The sequence below is a fragment of the Nesoenas mayeri genome (assembly GCF_963082525.1).
Source record: "Nesoenas mayeri genome assembly, chromosome: 1".
Classification (NCBI taxonomy): Eukaryota; Metazoa; Chordata; class Aves; order Columbiformes; family Columbidae; genus Nesoenas; species Nesoenas mayeri.
This window is the reverse complement of record NC_137541.1, coordinates 77,555,111-77,574,426: the sequence shown is the minus strand read 5'-3', so window position 1 is coordinate 77,574,426 and position 19,316 is coordinate 77,555,111. Positions and strand designations below refer to the sequence as shown.

The 19,316-nt window shown below is 39.0% G+C and overlaps 1 protein-coding gene across 7 annotated transcripts in view; it reads left to right on the top strand.

Moving 5' to 3' along the window:
* The window catches only part of SOX5 (SRY-box transcription factor 5), a gene marked incomplete at both ends in the record, with an annotated part of 299,845 nt that overhangs the window by 233,266 nt on the left and 47,263 nt on the right, over nucleotides 1–19,316 (top strand). For all 7 annotated transcript variants that reach the window (XM_080364054.1, XM_080364052.1, XM_080364051.1 and 4 more), the window contains one exon: nucleotides 10,883–11,029. In XM_080364054.1, the coding sequence (XP_080220180.1) occupies nucleotides 10,883–11,029 (147 nt within the window). The remainder of the gene's footprint in view (nucleotides 1–10,882; nucleotides 11,030–19,316) is intronic.

Genomic DNA, 19,316 nt, shown 5'->3' with positions numbered 1-19,316 from the left:
TAATGTAGCAAACTGCAAAATAGTGAAATTGAGTGCTTTTCTACTCCCTCAGCTCTCCTCAACAATTTTGTTAACAAATTATGGCTGTCTCCTCCACACGCTCCTTGTACCCTGTCATCTCCTAACCTCAAGCATCCCAGTTCAACAAACATGCATTTGTTTTTCTAGGCATCTGAGTTATCCAGCTTATAGCAGTGGGGCTTCTGTGAGTTCCAAGTGGATAGGGCTCACTGTTCAGAACACTGGGAGAAATCTGAACAGAGTCAAATTCAGCTTGTTTTTTATTTGAAACAAATGACATTTGCTGTGATTCTGTGAGGCTGAAAATGTTCTCAGTCAAAGTTAGGCTGATTTCTTTGTGCTTAGTTGGAAATTGTTTCTCTATAGGTCTGGTAAGTTTGATTGACCTTTTCTGCAAGCTTTCGTAACACCTAGAACATAAATACTCTGTTTTAGAAGAAGAGGGGAGTTCCTGTGGATTAAAGCCAAAGGAAAAGTACACGCAAGCTGGAGCTTTCCACAGTTCTTATTGTGTATTCTGCTGTTACAGAAAGGGATCACAGTGCATGGCTGGGAAGGTGACTGGTCACCTGTATTGATATCATGACTTCACAGCGGGATTCCATAGGACAAGGTAGCTTTCTGGAGGACTTTGGTAGCGAGCATGTAAGACAATGAATATGAACAAAATTTACATTAAAGGTAAACTGATTCCTGTTGAACTCTAATAGGACTTATTTGAAAGTTTTCTGCAGTATAGAAACCCTTAAACTGGAAAGCTAGCACTGCAGGACTGATGTTCTTCTCCTCCCAGATATTAACCTTACTCTACTTTCTCCACTTCCAAAAATAAATAACTGCCGCAGCTCAATAAAGAGGCTGGTTTGGTTTAGCTCTTAGAATAAGTACATTTTCTTCCACAGCTCGGATGTCCTATCCATGAGCAGACCCTCCCTTTCAATATTCTTTTTCTACTCATACTTCCTCCTTTATGTCTTCTTTTCAGGGAGGCTTGGCACAAGGGAAGCAGCTCAAATGCAGTCCTTGGTGCCCCTTTAAAGTACAAATGTCACATTTTTTTGTCTCTACTCAAACTGGAGGGGAGTAGCTGTGTCTCTCTCAGCCTGTGGAAGTTGCTTACCACAAACTAAGAGTTTATCACTCTCTTTCTCCCATGTCTTTGTCCAGACCTTTTGACCACATCATAAACTCAGTTCAAAAAGCAAATTAAGCTTTTGAATGAGTCGAATAGGTGTCACTGAGCTTCTATACACATCAGATAACTGAGGAACAACATTAATTTATACTTCCAAGGACAACAGATATAATTGAGTGGTAGTCCAGGTTTATCAATATTCTTAATATCAAGAGGAAAACAGTAGAAATAATATGTTTCTCATTTCACTGTTTGATATCCTAATTAACAAAAGAAGATATAACCATGGGGGAGCTTTGAAAACATACTGGGAAAAATATCCAAGTGAAATTTTTTCAACTTATATTGTAGTGTAATTTATTTCTTGTCCCCTCCCAAATACCATCATTTGGTCATACGACACTGTTGCTTCTGGTAGGTGATTATCATCTTTCTGCTACCTTTAAGGAGGGACTTCAGCATTTTAGGATTCTGTTCTTATCACAGCTTGTCACAACAGAGTTTCTAGAGCAGACCGAGTGCTGTGGTCCACATGTACTGTGAAACACCTATTTCACCGCCTTATTCCTGAAGAAGAGGAGGGGCAGGGCACCGAGGAATCTTACAGTTGTCAAGATACAAGAACCTGATACCATATCAGCATTCAAGTTAGCAAATCCATGTTCTCAAAATAAGAAATGCAATTGACCTTAATCTTTCTACCGTGAGCTCCGCACTTCACTTCAGGAGAAACAGAGTATTCAGATTTGAAGTAATTAATTCAGTATCAGTCCTAAAGCAGGCATAGAGTTTTCCTGACTTAATTCCCTGTTGAATACAACAACTTAAAATGCAAACAGAAAATCTATAAACAAAAGCTGGAGAAAGAGTTGCTTAAGATGTGTATAAAATAGTGAAATGCCTTAATTATAGCTCAGCAATCTGAAATGTATAGAACCTTATTTACAGTAATTCTACTGGCAGTGTTCGCTTATTAACTACTCTAGTCACTTAGTGGATAACAATGAATGATTATATACGGTACAAGTTAAGTAAAGCAATGTAATATGAAATAAGTATTTTGTCAAATGGCCACTCATATAATTTTGTTCTCTTAAATGGGAAATTACACTTACTGGAGTGAGGTGCTCTGACCAAGTTGCCAAAAATCAAGATATACCAAAAAATAAGCTCTTGGGAAACATACTTGTGGTAAACAAATAGACACTGGTGTGATTTTTCCTACAGGAGTATAATGTCTGGGCCACTTCACTGACTTCAAGCTTCTAATTTGGAAAAGCTCTACTGGGACAAAAGACTCCACGTGGAACCTTCATACAAACACTTCATCTTTATTACAGAATAGTCAGTGATAAAGGGAATGCAGTTTACAAAACAAATGACCCTTCTTCTTAGGTTGCACATCTCTGTTGTTTGTTAGTCTTCTATATTACCACTGCCCATCCCACTGTATACTCCTTAAGGAGCATGCTGCCAAAAGTATGTCCTTACTTTTAAGAAATTATTTTATCTTTTTCTTCTAACAGAAGAAATTCTCTTGGCATAAAAATAAATAATGGCAGCAAGAATACATATATTCTGACACTGCACAACAAACTATAGGAATAAATTATTGCTAGATTATATATTTTTTAAAATACGTACAATATTAATTACTTTCCTTGAAGGGTACACTGTTTATCTGCAGCATTTCATCCAACAAGCTTTTTCCAGAAGACATTATCAGGTTTCCTCTCCAATATGTGTTCCATATAGGCACTCTATTTCAATTACTGTCATATGGTGTGAACATGGTATGTATGAATCTGTAGGCCACTTGGGCAGTTTTCCAGTTAAAAACTCTTCATTTGTAAAGAGCAAGCAATCTTAAACATACAGCTTACAATTATTTTTTATCACAGAAACTAACAGATCTTATTAGCCTCTGATAGGAAGTGTCTATTGATAAGTTCCTACAGTTACATCCTGTAGAAGGATTGTCTTCTTGTTAAGGCATGGGACAAAGGAGCCACGAGGTCTAGACTCTAATCAGAAGCTTCCTGCGGTCTTCCTGTGTCACTAGGGATGGTCACTTGATGTCATGAGTGCTGATTCTCACTAATATTTGGATAGCATTTAGCCATTGACAGAATTAAAGACTGTTTTTCAAGGAAGACTGAATTTGCTAACATTTGTAGAGTGTTATTGTGTTTCACATAGAAACTACTATAAATACAAATATAGCTGTACTTTAGCTACAGTGATTGTCCTTTTCATTACATCAGTTTGTAACAAAACTCAGAGCTACGATAAATTGTACCTCCATTTTTTATTTTATCCACTGTTTTACAAGCAAAGCAAGCATTGTTTTGAATGTATTGCAATGATGATAGAAGTCGTTCTTACTTCAAATGTAGACTTAAAGCTCATTCAGTTTTTCAGTGACCTGGTGTGCTAGTTTAACTGAAAATGAGTTAATTTTCTACATGCAGTTAGAAACATTTCTTTTTCATAGCTAGCATGATCACTATTTGGACTTAGTTTGAGAACAAGACATAACACCCCAGAACAGAGTTTATGTTTTTAGTTGCTGTGGTCTGAGAGCGAAGGACCTCTGAGTGCTCTGCTCACAGGTGTGAGGCATCGAAGAAGGGGGACAGAAATGGGGCAGAGCTTGACTGACATCCAGAGTGAGCAATAGGAGTTTTCCATCCCATTGGCATCATGCTTCATATTTAAGGAGAGTCGGGATATTCTGGTCTCTCTCTCACTTCTTTGCTTTCTTTGCTTCTTATGTGGGAGCAAAGGAATTCTGTTTGGGGTGTTTAGTTCGGCCTTTTTCCATCCTGCCATTTTGCAGAGGCCTCTGGGCCTTTCTGCCTTTTTTCTCTCTTTGGGACCAGCTGTTCAGGACCAGTTGCTGCTGCCTGGGACTGGCTGCTCTGTGTGGGCAGAGTTCGTGAAGAATTGCCTTGAGTACCTTTTACATTATATTTCTATTACATATATATATTTATTAGTAGTGTATTAGTATTTTGTTATTTTATTAAACTATGTTTATCTCAATCCAAGTTTCTCCCTTCCCTTTTGATTCTCTCCCCTATTTGTGTGTGGGGAGGGGAGTGAGTGAGCAGCTATCATGGTTGTATTGCTGGCTTGGGTTAAACCATGACACCTGGACTCCAGCCTTGTTTGTGGATGCCAAAGTTGGTCATACCATGAAGGTTCCAAATGAGAAGAGAACTAATGCATTGAGTGTGGCACGGGCAAAGCGGTCCTGTTGACTACACTGAGATTATTCTCAGGAATAAGGGCTGCAGGCCTGGAGCTCTAGAGATCAGCTACTAGAATCATATTTTATGGAGCCTTGTGGTTACCAATTCTAAAAGTGATGTTTTTCCAATATGAGAGAGATGGTGGCTACAAGGCTGTGCTTGTAACTTGCATGCAAGAAGTATATAAATGAAGCCTTGTTCTGTTTGTGAATGCTTTACAGTTTTTCTAATGAGAACTTGTTTTTCTTAATGTTTCTTTCTAAGTCTCGGGTTTTTTAAGGCTAGAGAGACTATTAGATTGTCTAGTCTGACAAAACAAGATGTAAATTACTATTAGGTATAATAAACTCTTTGTCTAAAATTCATTTTCCAGGAACAGATCTGATCTTGACTGAAACATCAAGAGTCAAAATCCACCGTTTCTCTAGGCAGCCCCTTCAAGCGTTACCAATGCTCTCTGATTAAAAGCAGCATATTACTTATGTATAAATTTTCCCAGTCTTAACTTTCAAATATTTATTATTGTTCCTTGATTCATGGTTTACTTACCTGTCTTCCTCCCTTAGGCCAAAAGCAGAGCGAAGTTGGAATGGAAGTTGTCCAAAGCAGTTAGCTGGTTTTGGTGGCCGCAGGAGAGAACAGTGTAACCTTTCAACATTTAGTGTATCTTTTCTAGTCTCTGTGTGGTCCACAGTTCTGGGGCAAATTCGTCCAGCTTGCTATCTTTTATTTGGTAAATAAAGAAAACACTAGTTGAGGCAAGATCCCCTGCCAGAAGGAGCGTCTACGGGACATATGCATAGCTCAGAACTGGGAGCCAGGGCAATTTCTTTTAGGAAAAGGATGTGATAAAGGCAGATGATAGGTAGAACAGTAATAATCATCCAACTCTGTTCAGAATTCTAAAGAGCAGAATAAAATAAAATAAACCAAAAGAAACACAAATAATTTAAGTGAATCTCAGGATCTCAAGCTATGTTGTTCTTATTGGAAATTAGCTTGAAGTGAAAGTGAGCAAAGTCAAGCACTGAAGCTGAGTAAAATTCAGCTTGCAGTGGGTTCTTTGGGCAAGATTTTGTAGGAGCTTATTGAATTTGTGTTCATATATTATCTTTATTTTCTGAAAGTCTCCCAGTTGGTGCAAACAAATGGCACTATAAAGCCTTTGCTGAAGTTTGGAATGTACAAATTAGAGTGTCGCTTTGAAATGTTTAGCTAACAATCTTTGAAGGGAAGTCAGCCACAGAAAAGATGAAAACCTGGCATTTTAAAGTTTCAGATATATAATGGAGAACTAAATGAAGAACTTTATTTCATAGAAGATCTAGAAAGCTTTGCTACCAATGACTGATGAGAGCAGCTTTCATTGTAATTCCTGTAGCTATCTTTTTTTCCTATGTTGCCACTGTTTTTAAAAACCTTACAGTGGAATGTATGTCAAATGTTTAAGTGAATTCTTTTTTTCTGGTTCATTGTGACCTTTTGTTTTTAAATTAAAAAAACACCTGAACACATCCAAAATGAATTCTTTCTTCCTTAATCAAATACTTTGCATGCCTTATACAAGCATAATACTAGAAGTAAAGGAAATGAAATTCATGTATTCTGAATGAGAGAATCTCAATTTATACCTTTTTTTTCCCCCCCAGATTATGCAAAAATCAAAGCACAGGGCCATTCATGTGTAGATTTTTAATGATGGGTCTCAGAATGACAAAGAAATTGAAGTGTTGGATCAGTCAACACTTCAGACATTTAAGCACAGTGGTTTGTAAATTCATCACTGTGGTAACTCCACAGAAAAACTAGTTTGTATCAGAAACAAATTTATTGCAGTAACTGATTTAGTTTCCAGTACCACCTGTCTGTATCTCTCTGTATGTTCTTTTTAATAACAGCTCTTCATCTCTACTATTCACTAATAAAAATATTTTAATAAGAGATAATACTGTAATCCAAACGCCTATAGGTGCTTGACTCAACTATCTCTGCCTATGTAATTGCTAACACTTTGTTCAACCCTTTTTAAAATTGCTATTAAATCTCATTCTCATTTTCTGTATTAATAGAACAAGAATTCATTTTTAGTGTACCCTCAAAGCAGTAATGAGCATTGTTAACAAGTAACAACAATGCCCAAGGGGGAAGATTTCAAAGCCAGTCTAACCTTAAGGCTTTGCTATTGATGTACTACAGAGTCATCAAGCCAAGAGCTGTTAGAGCTAGTCCATTTGGAGAGTTCAGCTGAATATTTCTGCTTAATATATTGGAAGAATTATAAATGGTTTAGGTGATGACCTAAGGAGATGAGGGAACTTTTTTTTAATAGCTTAAGAACAGAGGGGCAACTTAAAAAAAATAACTGTACCTCCTGCTCATTTTAAAGTATATCACATTTGTGCTTGTGTTCTGATGATTTTGCTTCCATACAGATTTTCATAAGAGGTTAATGAGAAAACATTAACAAGACATGCAATATTGCACATGGGTAGGGGAGCTGAAACATAGTTATTTAGTTATAAACAAACAATAGATGTTACTTTTTAATTGCTTTTTCAGAAGCCAAATTCTGCCTTCTTGAAGAAGTATTATCTAGCTTACTAAATGCAGAACATTGTACTTTTTTATTTATTATGAATAGCAAAAATAAACTTGTCTAAAGCAGTGGTGCTTCACTGATTTCAACTGGCTGCCTTCATCACAATGCATCTGTCAAGACCCCAAAGGTCCTGCAAGTCCTGTATGAGTTGTATTGTAGCAAAATGATCTCCTTGAGTGCTAGAATTTGGGATTGAGCCTTTAGGTTAGCTGAAGGCAGCAGAAGTGGTTTCAGGAGTCTCTGTTTGGGGTACAAATTAAGAGGTTCAAGAAGTGTGTATTACAGCAGTGATACAGATTAGAACTATTTTCAATGCACTTTTTGAGGTCTTGGTTTTGTTATTGTGAAAAGTATAAGGATGCATTTTAGATGACAGTTGAAAGTTTCAACAGAGAGCCATTCATACACTGTTCTAAAATTTGAAACTCTATTGGGGAAGCAGGGGTAGAAATGTTCTTGTGTTGCAGTTCAGTTTGTCTATGAAATGAATGTGTAAATTGTTGTCATTTAGCTGTCTTGATTCACAGCACTTGGTCACACCATTGCCCTTTCCTTGGGTATAAGCTAAAGGTCATCATGTCCTAAAACAACTAAATATGAACAGACAAGTTCAATAATGTCAAAGCTCGAAAATGTTGACAATCTAAGAAATGTGCTGCATATTGAATACTTCTCTCCATTTTTTGAAATAAGGGGGGGAATATAGGCACAGTCTTGTTGGTTAAATAGGATTAAATAGGATTCAGTTCCATGAGCTACGTGTTTTTCATTTTAGAGCTGGGCCTGATATTGCTTTTCAGTAAATAGTTGGTTTGTGTTGGAGGAAAGAACTTTTTAAGAGGGTACTCTAACAAGGAACCTCTTATAGGATTTTATTTAATGTTTGTTTTTAATTCTCAACATGAATTAAATAAAGGTGAGATGTTGAATCTGATAGCAGGAGGACAGAAGTTTGTACAAAGCATGAATGAAGGCTTTATAGGTTTTCGTCCACCCCTCCTTCCTAGGTTATTCTACACTATACTGTGTCCTTCACTCTCTTGAGGTGTCCCCTAGCTGAGAAGACATGCATTTGAAATGCCATATTATTCAGTTTATCACCTAAAAATATGGCTTTCTCCTGGGCTGTTGCCTAGGGAAATTCATTCCCCATGCTTATTTAGTCAATGTCTGTTTTACAAACACCGTAAAAAAAGAGTGGTTGATCACAGTACTGTGAGAAGCAACCGCATCTTCCAGCACATTTCTCAGTGACCACTGAACAGATGTAAGATGGTACACATTCTTGGACGTCATGTTATGCACGTATTTCATATAGTTTAGTTGTCGTAATTCACTTTTGGAACCTCAGCAGAAAGTTGAGAGCTATGTTTGAGGTAGAGATTTCCCGCTCTTTTCAGGGTAAGTATTCTGTTATAAAAAGTCTTCCCTGAGTGCTCACAGAAATTTTTGGGGGGCTCAGTCCTCAACAGGACTTTGTGGACTGTTAGTGATCTCCAATTGGTTCATGACTGCTAAACGTCCAAACTGACTATGTTATTTTAACTTTTACTTATGGACTAGACATATTATCTGATATCTAAGCTATAGATAAGCAGCAAACTTGAACCTTTCTTGCTTAGTCGCCGTTTGACTTCCTTTTGTGTTTTTCATTTAATTGCCTCGATTTGTTTCGTCATTTTTTTCAATAGGGAGCAAAAGAGAAGGAAAAAACTTTCCCTAGATCTCCTTTGTCATCATGGGAGTCCAGTTATGTTTGAGCTGTTCCCTAGCCATGTATCCTATTTCTTAAACAAGTGTTGCCTTTCTGATATATTATTTCATACATAAAGCTGACTTGCTTTTCCTTGAACTGCCTGCCACAGTTCTACTCTGGTTCACACAGACCCTTGTTCCTTTCTCCCTGCTGGATTTAGTCTTCTTTTGAAAGAATGAATGGATATGAACTTCAACTGATAAATACATGCATTTGAATCTGTGACTGATTTGTGGCTGGATTGTTTTTGATGACTTTTATCTGTAGTTGATTTGCATCTATTTGGCTCAGGCTCGCTGGGGGTAACACATAGAATAAATGAATAAATAAATTGGAGGAGGAGGCAAAGAGACAATGCATGAATGAATGGGTGATAGGGAAAGAGAGGGAGACTAAACAGAAAGGGATGGAAAAATGGTGATTAAGAAGTACAGAAAAATAAGGAACAAGCAGTCATCAAAGTAGAGAAAAGAAATAAAAAGGATTCAAAACTGGAAAGAATAGAATGTCTGAAAAGAATAGAAGGAGTGAAAAAGAAATAACTAAGAACTTGGTGCCTGATTACACCCAAAAGAGCAGAAATGAGTTACTCTTAATTATGTGAAAAGACTAAGACTGTGCACCAGTGAAGGGAAGAGTTTGTATGGGGAACCAGGGGACAATGTCCAGGTTTGTCCAAGACTCGGCAGAAAATCTTGCCCATCTGATCAAGTCAGCTGTTTGTTACAGGGCTTACGTACGCTGAACTCACATTAGCAGTGTCTCTCTACCTTTTGCACAGCTCCACGTGGAATACTTCTGTAATGAATCCTCACTTTCTTCTTTCAAGGTTGCTGGTTTGGGTCAGCATTTCTTTGTGCTCTCCAATCTGACCTTTGTTCTTTTATCAGAATATAAAATTAACTAAAAAACTAAGCACCACTAGCAAGACTTTCTTAGAGTAGTCATATTGAAGCCCCCTTGTTTTTTCGTATCCACCTCCATGTTCCTTCATGTTATCCCTTGCCACGTTGCATCTCAGAAGCTCTGTTAGCACCTGCAGGCAGAGAGACCCATCGTTCAGTGTTACACGTTACACATGTACTGCACAGCACAAATAATACATACCATGAGTCTTCGATACGGTGACCAAGGAGGGAAAGCCTTTGTTGCCACATTACCAACTCTCTCAGGCATCTGACTTCTATTTGGCTTCACCTGGCTCTGTTCACAAAGCAGCAACAACTGCTGCTTCTCCTGCCCACCATGTTTATTTTCTCCACTTTTTATCAGGGGAACTTCCAGGCACTGCCAGTTTGCCTGTTTCTCTCTGCTTTTGACCTCTGACCATTAAACTCTTACTGTAGTGCTTAACTTTAAAAAGATAACTGTGATTATAAGTATTCACATGCTAATAATCAAGTATGCATTTAAAGTGCCTTGCTGGTTTAGTTTTGAAGAGAAAAGCATTCCCACTGTGTGTCTACTTTGCATCTGTCACAGAAAGAGTTCTTACTCTTAACTGGAGCTTCTAGTTGCTAATGGACAGTACATGGACATCAATATGTATATTTTTATATTGAGTGTAGTGGCTCCCCAGAACCCAACTGAGAGTGGACTCTCACAGTGCGAAACAAAATTTCGTCATTCTCTGTTCCCAAAACCTCACAGCCTGTGCAAACAAGGCAAACAGCAAGAAGATAAAGAAACATGAAATGGTAGCACAGAGACAATCATATCAAACATCATGTGAATTTCACAGTGATTGATGCATATTATCGATGGAGATCCTTATATGTCTAAATCATCTCAGGAAAGGAAAGATTACCCAGTGGCTTGGGCAAACCATGAAGACTGACTTTTGTTCCTCGTTTTGAATCCCTGGACGCACAGGGAAGCTTGGACATTTCTCATAGTGACATCTGTCATTCATGCCCTGGGGAATGAGTCACAAAAGTTGAGATGACAGTTCTTGTCTTGAAATATACCAGTGTGCTAAATAAAAAATATCCATCAGAAGGAAATCATATCAATCTGCAATGGGAGAAGCTTGGGGAAAATTACTTATGTATTGATGACGTTTCTCCTCTCTTTCTCTCTCCCCACTCCCCCCTCCCATTTTTTGTTTGTTTTTACAGCAGTTGTATGCTGCCCAGCTTGCTGCGATGCAAGTGTCTCCGGGAGGGAAGATACCTGGCATACCCCAGGGTAACCTTGGTGCTGCTGTATCCCCTACCAGCATCCACATAGACAAGAGCACAAACAGCCCTCCACCCAAAAGCAAGGTACTGTACTGGGCCCTGCAGTGTCATGTTTCTGACAACGTAGGTACTTGCATGTAGGGCTGTGGGGTTTTTTTTCCAGAAGAGTATCTGTGTGCCTCTCAGTTGCAGGCAGCGGGATGGTTTCCTGAAATAGGAGAATATTTGTAGTGCCATTTTTCCAGTGGGAGGACCCCAGCACAGTAACAGTGAACAACCATTCATACACGACCACATCAGTAACAGGTAGCAAGCCGAGCTGACCAGCTCCTATTCCAGCACACAACTGTCATTTTCTTTCAAGAATACTAAACCAGTGTCAGGTTAGAAGTGTGTCAACAAGTGATGGGGCATCTCATCCGCAGCCACATCTGGTCCTGGGGTTCAGTGGGAGTTTGTGAAGGAACAAGTCTCCAAAGCAATGTCTGTTGTGTTGTAGAACAGGGCTCGTATCTGTCCATCGGGCAATGAGCTCTGGTGAGTAATACTGGTCATAGCTGGGAAATTAGGTCCATACTCATTTAAGAGATCAGATTACCTGCATGTAGTCATATCTGTATAATACCGCCAGTGTGTGACTAGTTGTACCTAGAACAACGACTCAGAATATGTCCAGTGAAAGAAGATAAGCTCACTGTATGTCACAGCTGAGCAAAAATAATGGGTCAAAATTGAATGGCACATTTTAGGTGTTGCAAAACAACTAGGAAGAATTTAACTAAGGAACATAGAGGAAAAGCAGACCCATTTAGGTGACAGCAAGAACTTAGTAAAAATGTGTCCTTTCTTTTTGTCAGTGTCCTTTAGCCTGCTGCCATACCCTTTATTGTGTCAGAAAAGATTCCTCGAATTGACAGTAGTGTCTTGTTTTCACCCTAACAGTAAAGAAGCACAGATTAAAAATAACCAGACAAATAAGTAATACCATTTTTCAGCTCAGTGAGAAACACGTTCAAAGAATAAAATCGATGATGTGGAAGTAGTAGCTCTGGGTCTATGTTTTCTTTCTTCTCTCCTCAGTTCAGACTTTCTGACTTGCCGAAGTTTTTCCTTGCCTTGGCTTCTTTTATATACTGTAGAGTGAGGAATCACAAAGCCATGCAGTGCTTGATGATGGGGTTTGGGTTTGTTTTGGTTTTGTGTGTTGTTTTGTTTGTTGTTGGTTTTGGTGGGGTTTTTTTGGTTGGTTGTTTTGTTGCTGTTTTCCAAGACGTCATGTCTATGGTTAACAAGAGATTTTTTTGTGCATTTTACAAAGGGTTTTTGTGTGTGGCTAGCAGCTTGCTAGATCCACTACACTTAAAATCCTGGTGTTGTTTTTGGATCTCTTGTGCACAAGCAGAATGTCTGATGAGATCTAAGGGGACACAATATTTATTTTGTGGCAATTGTGGAATTAGAAGGCCTGCCGTATCTACCAGTAATATCAAGCATAGATGTCTTACTGGCAGCTGTCAAGATCAACTCTGTTCTTCCTTGTGTTTTATTGCTTTTTTCATATTTGTAGGTGTTCAGTGCCTTTGGCTTGCAGTTCTGTAGGACACAAACAAAACTTATTTGCAAATTGAAAAAGCAAAAAAAAAAAAAAGGGCCACAAGGAAAGGAAGGGGGCTCCAAAAGGCTGTAAAATTGTGCAGCGTGAGCCCTGTGATGCATGCTGTTTTCAATCTGCTGTGTGCCAGTTGGAGGCTCGGAGAGAGAGAGAGAGAAAGAGAAAGGATAATGCTGAGAAATGATAGAGTGGCTGTGACCTCCAAGCTCAGCCTGGAAATCCAAGACATTGATTTCACTTAGCATTCCTGCTGAGAAATCCGGCGGAGTTCAGTTGTAATAAAAGAACAAGATTCTGTTCTAATGGTAATGGCGTATGACAGACATATCACTTTGTCTGTCCTCAGCACCAGAGAGAGGAGAATTGGAGAAAGGGCACCTGACCTGCTTGTGGTGGTGTGCGAGTGCTATACTGAGCTTTGAACTCCAGTCTGAAAGCACAATTATTTATAATACTAAATGATAAAGAAACCTTTATAGAGCCTACAGTAATTAGAATAAAGCTTATACAGTAGTGCAGTGGCCTGGCTCAGAAAAAAACAGTGGTAAATCTGTCACAGTGGCAGAAACTGAAGCTTATGTGTTGAAACTAAACACCTTTGTTTGTGTCTGTGTGGACCTTCCTTTGCTGTTTCAAAGCTTGTTTGTGTTCAACAGCTCAAAAAGTTTACTGTGTTTGCTGATTTATTTACTTTTTTTTAAATGTAACTTTTTAAGCTGTTGTCAGGGAGTATCTGTTTGAGTTTCACAGCCATTTTTAATATGTTTTTTTCAAACCCTCCGCAGCAACTTGGTTCTTGAAGTTAGTCCGTGGTGGTCTTTCTCACTGTTACTGTACGTCAGACTTCCACAGATGAACAGTTAATGCCTTAGACAAGCTTTCAATAGATGCTGTTTGTTGAATCTCTATTTTCAGCCCACAGTTTACACTGGCACGGCTTTGGTAATACATTCAAGTGTTTGGAGACAAGGAGACAGCCTTACCTGAGAGTGTGTCAAGCTACTGGCAAACATCTAGGTCACTTCTGAAAAGCTGTGGTTTTTTCCCTGTTGTATAGTGTTAAAGTTAGTGTGCTGCTCTTTGCAAGGATTCTTCAAAGTCGGCCTCAGCAGCAGATGGAACAACTGTTGGCTCTAGCAATGCTGAGAAGCATCAGGGGGAGTTTGCCAAGGATCATCCTTTAAATCTAGTAAGACTTGAACACATCACTGAAACTCCTCTAAGACCTTGGCAACTCCTGTTTTGGCAAACCTTTTATCAGTGGCCCTCACTAGTGTTTGAACATTGTGCTGAGCAGGCTACCCTGGCATCTCCTGTTGTCTCGCTCGCCTTTCAGCAGCTGTGACCTGGAATAGTCAAATTCACTTCCTAGGTTTCTGTGCTGTAACTTTTAAGAAGCCACGAAGTAGAGATGCCATTATGCTGTGCTGTACACATTCTGTCAAGTTTTGGTTAGGAAACTGAGCTGGTGTCGTACGTTCTTCCAAGAAGAAATCTGTGCCAGAAAAATTGATTTAAGAAACAGAGCTAGTGGAGCCTGTCCAAAAGAAAATGCGTGTGTCTTGCGGAAATGGATTTTAACACAGCTTCTTCTTGAGCAGTTTTAAAAACAGCCGGTATGCTAATCATACCATTCAAATTTACCAAGGCCTCCTCCACAACCCATTTGAAAGGCAACTATCTTTGAAGTTTGCCAAATTGTGCTGGATTTCCAAAGTCTGTCTTAAGTACATTCTGCCTTTGATCGTGTAAATGCTTGCATGCTGCTCTGTTGGGTGTTCAAGGTGCTTACAGGCTCCCAAGTAAGTAGGAGAGAACAGGCACAGGTGCAGATAAGGACTAGGCAGAATAACCTACCAGTCCATCTTGTGATTAACTTCAAGCCTCTTGCTTGTACAAGGCCATTCAGGAGATTAAAAAAAAAAAACAAAAACCAAACCAAACAAAAAAAGCCACCCCACAATATTATAAAGAATAGATTTATCTGAACAGTGACCTTTACCGTGCTACCAGGATTCTCACCTAGTAGGTACAGTCTTCACTGACTTCAGATGAGGTGCATTACACTCTTGCATAAGGACAGCAACATCACCCTCACTTGTAAACAGACACGGCCCTGCTCATTCCTGCCTTTGTTCCTTGCTTTTTATGTTACACATATAAATATAGCATCTAGTGCCTGCACGGTGCAATATCTTAGCCCTTTCCATGTAACCTTTCAAGTACAGTAATTCTGGAGTGAATTTTCAATGTAGCTTGTAAATGTAGCTAAATGATTCCCTGTATTTAATGGAGCACAGTGCATTTTCTGTAGCATCTGCTGAAAAACAGGAGCAATTCAGTGTGAGATGTGACAGGAGAAGATTCCTGGGCACTTTTCTTTTAACCTTGTTATGACCTCAGCCCTAACCCTACTCACAGTTGTGTCTCCATCAATGGCAACAGCACATAGATTGTCCAGATCTTTTGTTGTTGTTGTTCTTTTCAAATACTTCTGGCAGTGATGTTACTGTTTGCTCAGCAGTAGCACCTGGGAGTTGTGACAAGGAAAGGAAATGTGTTTCAGACAAGCCAGAAACAGCGCTAAGCATTTGGATATACACAGTCAGATCCTCCTCAACTGCAATATCCAGACAAATATCAGTGTGAATCCTTAACTGAAGATGGTACTTTATTTTCACATTATGTGATCCTCTGATCGCCGGAGTAAACATTGGATGGAAGATTTTTCGTGTTGCCTATAGTCAGCAATAGAATTGCCTTTGAAAGACTTAGAGCTTGCCTCTCTACTACAGCACAGATTGACCTTAAAATGGACAGAGACTTCAGGGAAACTTCTTCGATTTTTGAGGAGTATCTGCTGCTGATGCTACGGTTGCTGCCACACGCAGCACCTGTGTCTTGCATCCTGTTTATAGTATACGAAGGATAGAAAGGGAATGTGTTTGCTCCATTCTCACCCAGGCAAGGTAAGCCTGGACACAAAACTACAACTGAGTCACTGTTGACTTTCTTACCAAGTACATCCAGTACCAGGGACAAAAATAAAGAATAAGAGTCTTTGGAAATGGGCATTTGAATTCAGACATGCCACAGGCTATATTATTAGGAAAAATATGTAAACGATTCACTATGGGGAGCTGGTTGGAGATTTTCCTGTCCCAGTCAAAACTGATGATGAGTCTATACTTACCAGTTTCAGTAGGAATGCTTTCTTGACTCAGGATAAAATATGATGAAAAAAGAGAAAAACATCTAAAGGGAAGAAGAAAGAAAAAGGCTCTAAAATGGCCTGGTAATAACAACACTCATCTGGATGGTATTTCTGATTCTACTTTGGGCAAATTGTTGGCTTGAACTAAATTTCAGGTGACTGCCTTGAGCAGCCCTGTTCACTTGGGTATATTTGTTTCCATTTCTCTCATTTCTCTCTTTTGTATGATAGTGCAAAATGTGAACATTTCTCCTGGGGAGATCTTGGGGAAAACATTAAGCTGCATCATCTTACTTACTACGTAAAGCTATGGCTGTTGCAGAGGCCTAGCTGATAAATAGACATACAGATTCCTTGTACCCTCAGAGCTGCTGGTTTTGAACATGTTAAAGTATTTAATTTCAGCTCTGCTGATGATAGAGGCATTGCTGTTCAAATGCAGAAGGATATTGGTGTTTTCATAACACTTTTTATTTAGTGATATCAAATATTTTTGGAAACACGAGCTAATTGTTCTGCACAGCACTGTGAAGTACTTCAGCTAGAAAGAGGACAGCAGTGTGATAAAGATGACTGGTTGTGGCTGTAAACAGGTGATCAAAGGGTGTGACTGCTTGTACTAGATGGGGCCAAATTATTTTCCTTGAAAAGCAGAGAGGAGGAACTTGTCTGAAACTAACCCATTGCATATGTTAGGCCTTGTATACTAATGGCAATTACTGTCCTCTTTATTGGTTGAAGAGCTCAGCAGCTGCTGAATGCCTGCCCAAGCAGCAGGAAATTAGGGCATTCTTATTTTCATTAAAGAGAGTACTGAGAATATTTTAGAGTGAAGAAGATGTGAGGTGCACCATCCCTGATAGAATGTCCAGGCTATGTTTACAAAAGCTTTATCTCCAAGATTTGCAAGGCTCTTTTATTTTTGAGAATTTCCAGGCTGGGCACAATTCTTTATATGCCACTGATTAAAAAAAATCTTGTAAATCAATCTAGTAAGTTTTTCAGCACTAGAATAATAGCGCTAAAATATTATAAATCAGTAAATTCAAAACATTTTTCAGTGCTTGCATTTTCCGATCTCCTTGTCAGTGCATTGAGCAGGTTAGAAATAGCTCTAAGATAATTCAGGAAAAGTTTGTAGTATGGATGCAGTGATGTATAGGAAGCTGTAAACCAAGACATCATCTGCCTTCACTGTGCTATGTTACTTGGTGCTGTGCTACTTCTTTAGTGTCTGTGTCTATTTTTAATTGAGACCTTGTAGCTAATTATCTCTTTACCTGGAAGCCTTTTTCCGTTGCTGCCCATGCTTTTAATCCCAAATGTGGATTTGGGGACAGAATCTCTGAGACTGTTTTCCTCTTCCTTGTTCTCCTTCCTATTCATGATATCCAGGCATATAAACAATGACTTTTTAAACCATTTGCCAGAGCACAATGAAATTATGTGTATTGGTGAAACTTCTCAAGATGCTTTTCCAAAATAAGAGAATGCTCCGAACAAAACAAACAATGTTAACAGCAGTATCTAAAAAGCAGCAGCAGTAGGGACTTGCACAGTGTTGTTCCTGCCTTCCACTCCTCCCTATTTTCCTAAAAATAAATTAAATACATGGAAGGATTCCTAGGATGCTTTTTTTTCAGATTAGCTCTCCACAGCTCTGTTTCCTGATGTCATGTCTCTCTGGCAGGATCCTATGTTGCAAGCAGAGTTGCCAGCCAGTCAGCCCTTGTCAGGCTCAGTTGGCACTTTTTATAATGAAAACTCAGAAGAAAACACAGCAAAAAGCAAAGGGGGGGAAAAAAGCCCTCTGAAATACGTGGTCACACAATGAAAGTGAGACACGTGAATTAGGCAAGACCACTACATTTCTGCAAGAGAGAGGTCTTCACAAATCAGACAGGTAACAACAGAGATGTGGTAATGACCAATGTGCAATGTGTGCTTCTTACTAGTTCACTGCTGTTCCTTGCTGCTAGTTCTTTCCTTACCTGGTATGAATAAATAAAAAACTTACTATTTCCTAAGTGGGAAAGTTGGTGGGGTGGGCCGCAGGTAGTAGTTTTCATTCCTTTTGGTTAAATGATCCACATCATTGGCTTAATACTGAAGACCAAGATCCTAAACCAAACACTGTTGCTTTCAGGAGACAGCTACAAAACCCGAGTTCAGTTAAAGAATCCCTCAGTGTTCAGGAATGCTGGAACCTAACATTTTGTTTCTGCTCTACATCTTACTCTGTGACTTACAAATACTTTAACATTGACTTCTGCAGAAGCTTTTTAACAGAACTGCCCATCTAGAGTCACTTAGAACAAAGAGCTTGAATGAGAAAGAGTAGCATTTTGCAAGAAGAAACTGAAAGAGTCCCAAACAAGTAAACAGTGTCACAAAGTCTTTTTTTTTTTTAATGCCACTAAGATAGCTGTTGAGCTGTTGTTGCCAGCTGGCCATGCAGTCCTAAGAATAGCAGTAAAAAGGCTTTAGGAGAGCGTGGAATCTGGGGCTGCATAATGAAACAGAAAAGTTAGATTTTCCAGGTTGCAGTGGTTATTGTTCATCATCCTCACGTTTGGGTGGGCTTGTTCTGTGGGTATAGTTGGAAAATATTTAGGAGAAGGTCTTTCTGCTGAGGGAGGAGAACCAAATGTGAGGACAAATATGTGAAGTTCAGCTTGGGACATAGCATTCTTCACTGGGGGCTTCCGAGTATCACAACACTGCAAAGACGAAGGACCAATGTTGGCTCAAAATTAAATACAGATAACAAACCAGCCAGTTATGCCAATATGAGATTAATTTCTAGTTTCTTTCTTAATATGAAATTCCTATAAATTAAAGGTCATCCTTTATTAGAGAGATTTATTTTTTAGACTCCAAGCTGTTAGACTCTCTAAATCAAGGAATGTATTTGTTCCAGGAGCACAGGCTTGTGCAAAATACTTCTACTGTAGCAATGTACCTATTTCATGTTTTAAGAGAGAGCTCGAAATGGAGCAGGGGATTCTCTTTCTACCAGATACTTCTAGAAGGGACCCAGGTATTTCGCTTCAGGAATTAAACCTTTCCTTTTGAGGCTTCATGTGAAGTGTTTGGGTATTTTGTGGCATGTATTAATATTCAAAACTAAACTCTAAAGGCTGCCTTGGTATAGCTATCTACTTGACAGCAATGTAGCCACCTTTTACCAAATGTAGAACTTGTCAGCACAGAAAGTAAATTTCTGAGGTAATTGAATAAAATTCTAATGTGGTCAGTCTAGCAGGTTCCAGAAACTGCTTGCTTTATCTGCGGAAGGGTGGTTTGCTTCCACATTACATGCTGGCTTTGAAATTAGCTCCTTTTGACACATTCAGGCAGAACTCAATTCAAACTAAGCAACAAATAAATATATTTTTTCAGTAAGTATCCCTGTATGCCCACAGCTGAATGATTATCATTTAACAAGGGAGCTCTACAGTTTTTTTAATCTGAAACATTTTAATTTGTAATCCCTGGTAGCTGTGGATAGCTGAAGAAAAGCAACATTTCGCAGCAGAACGGAG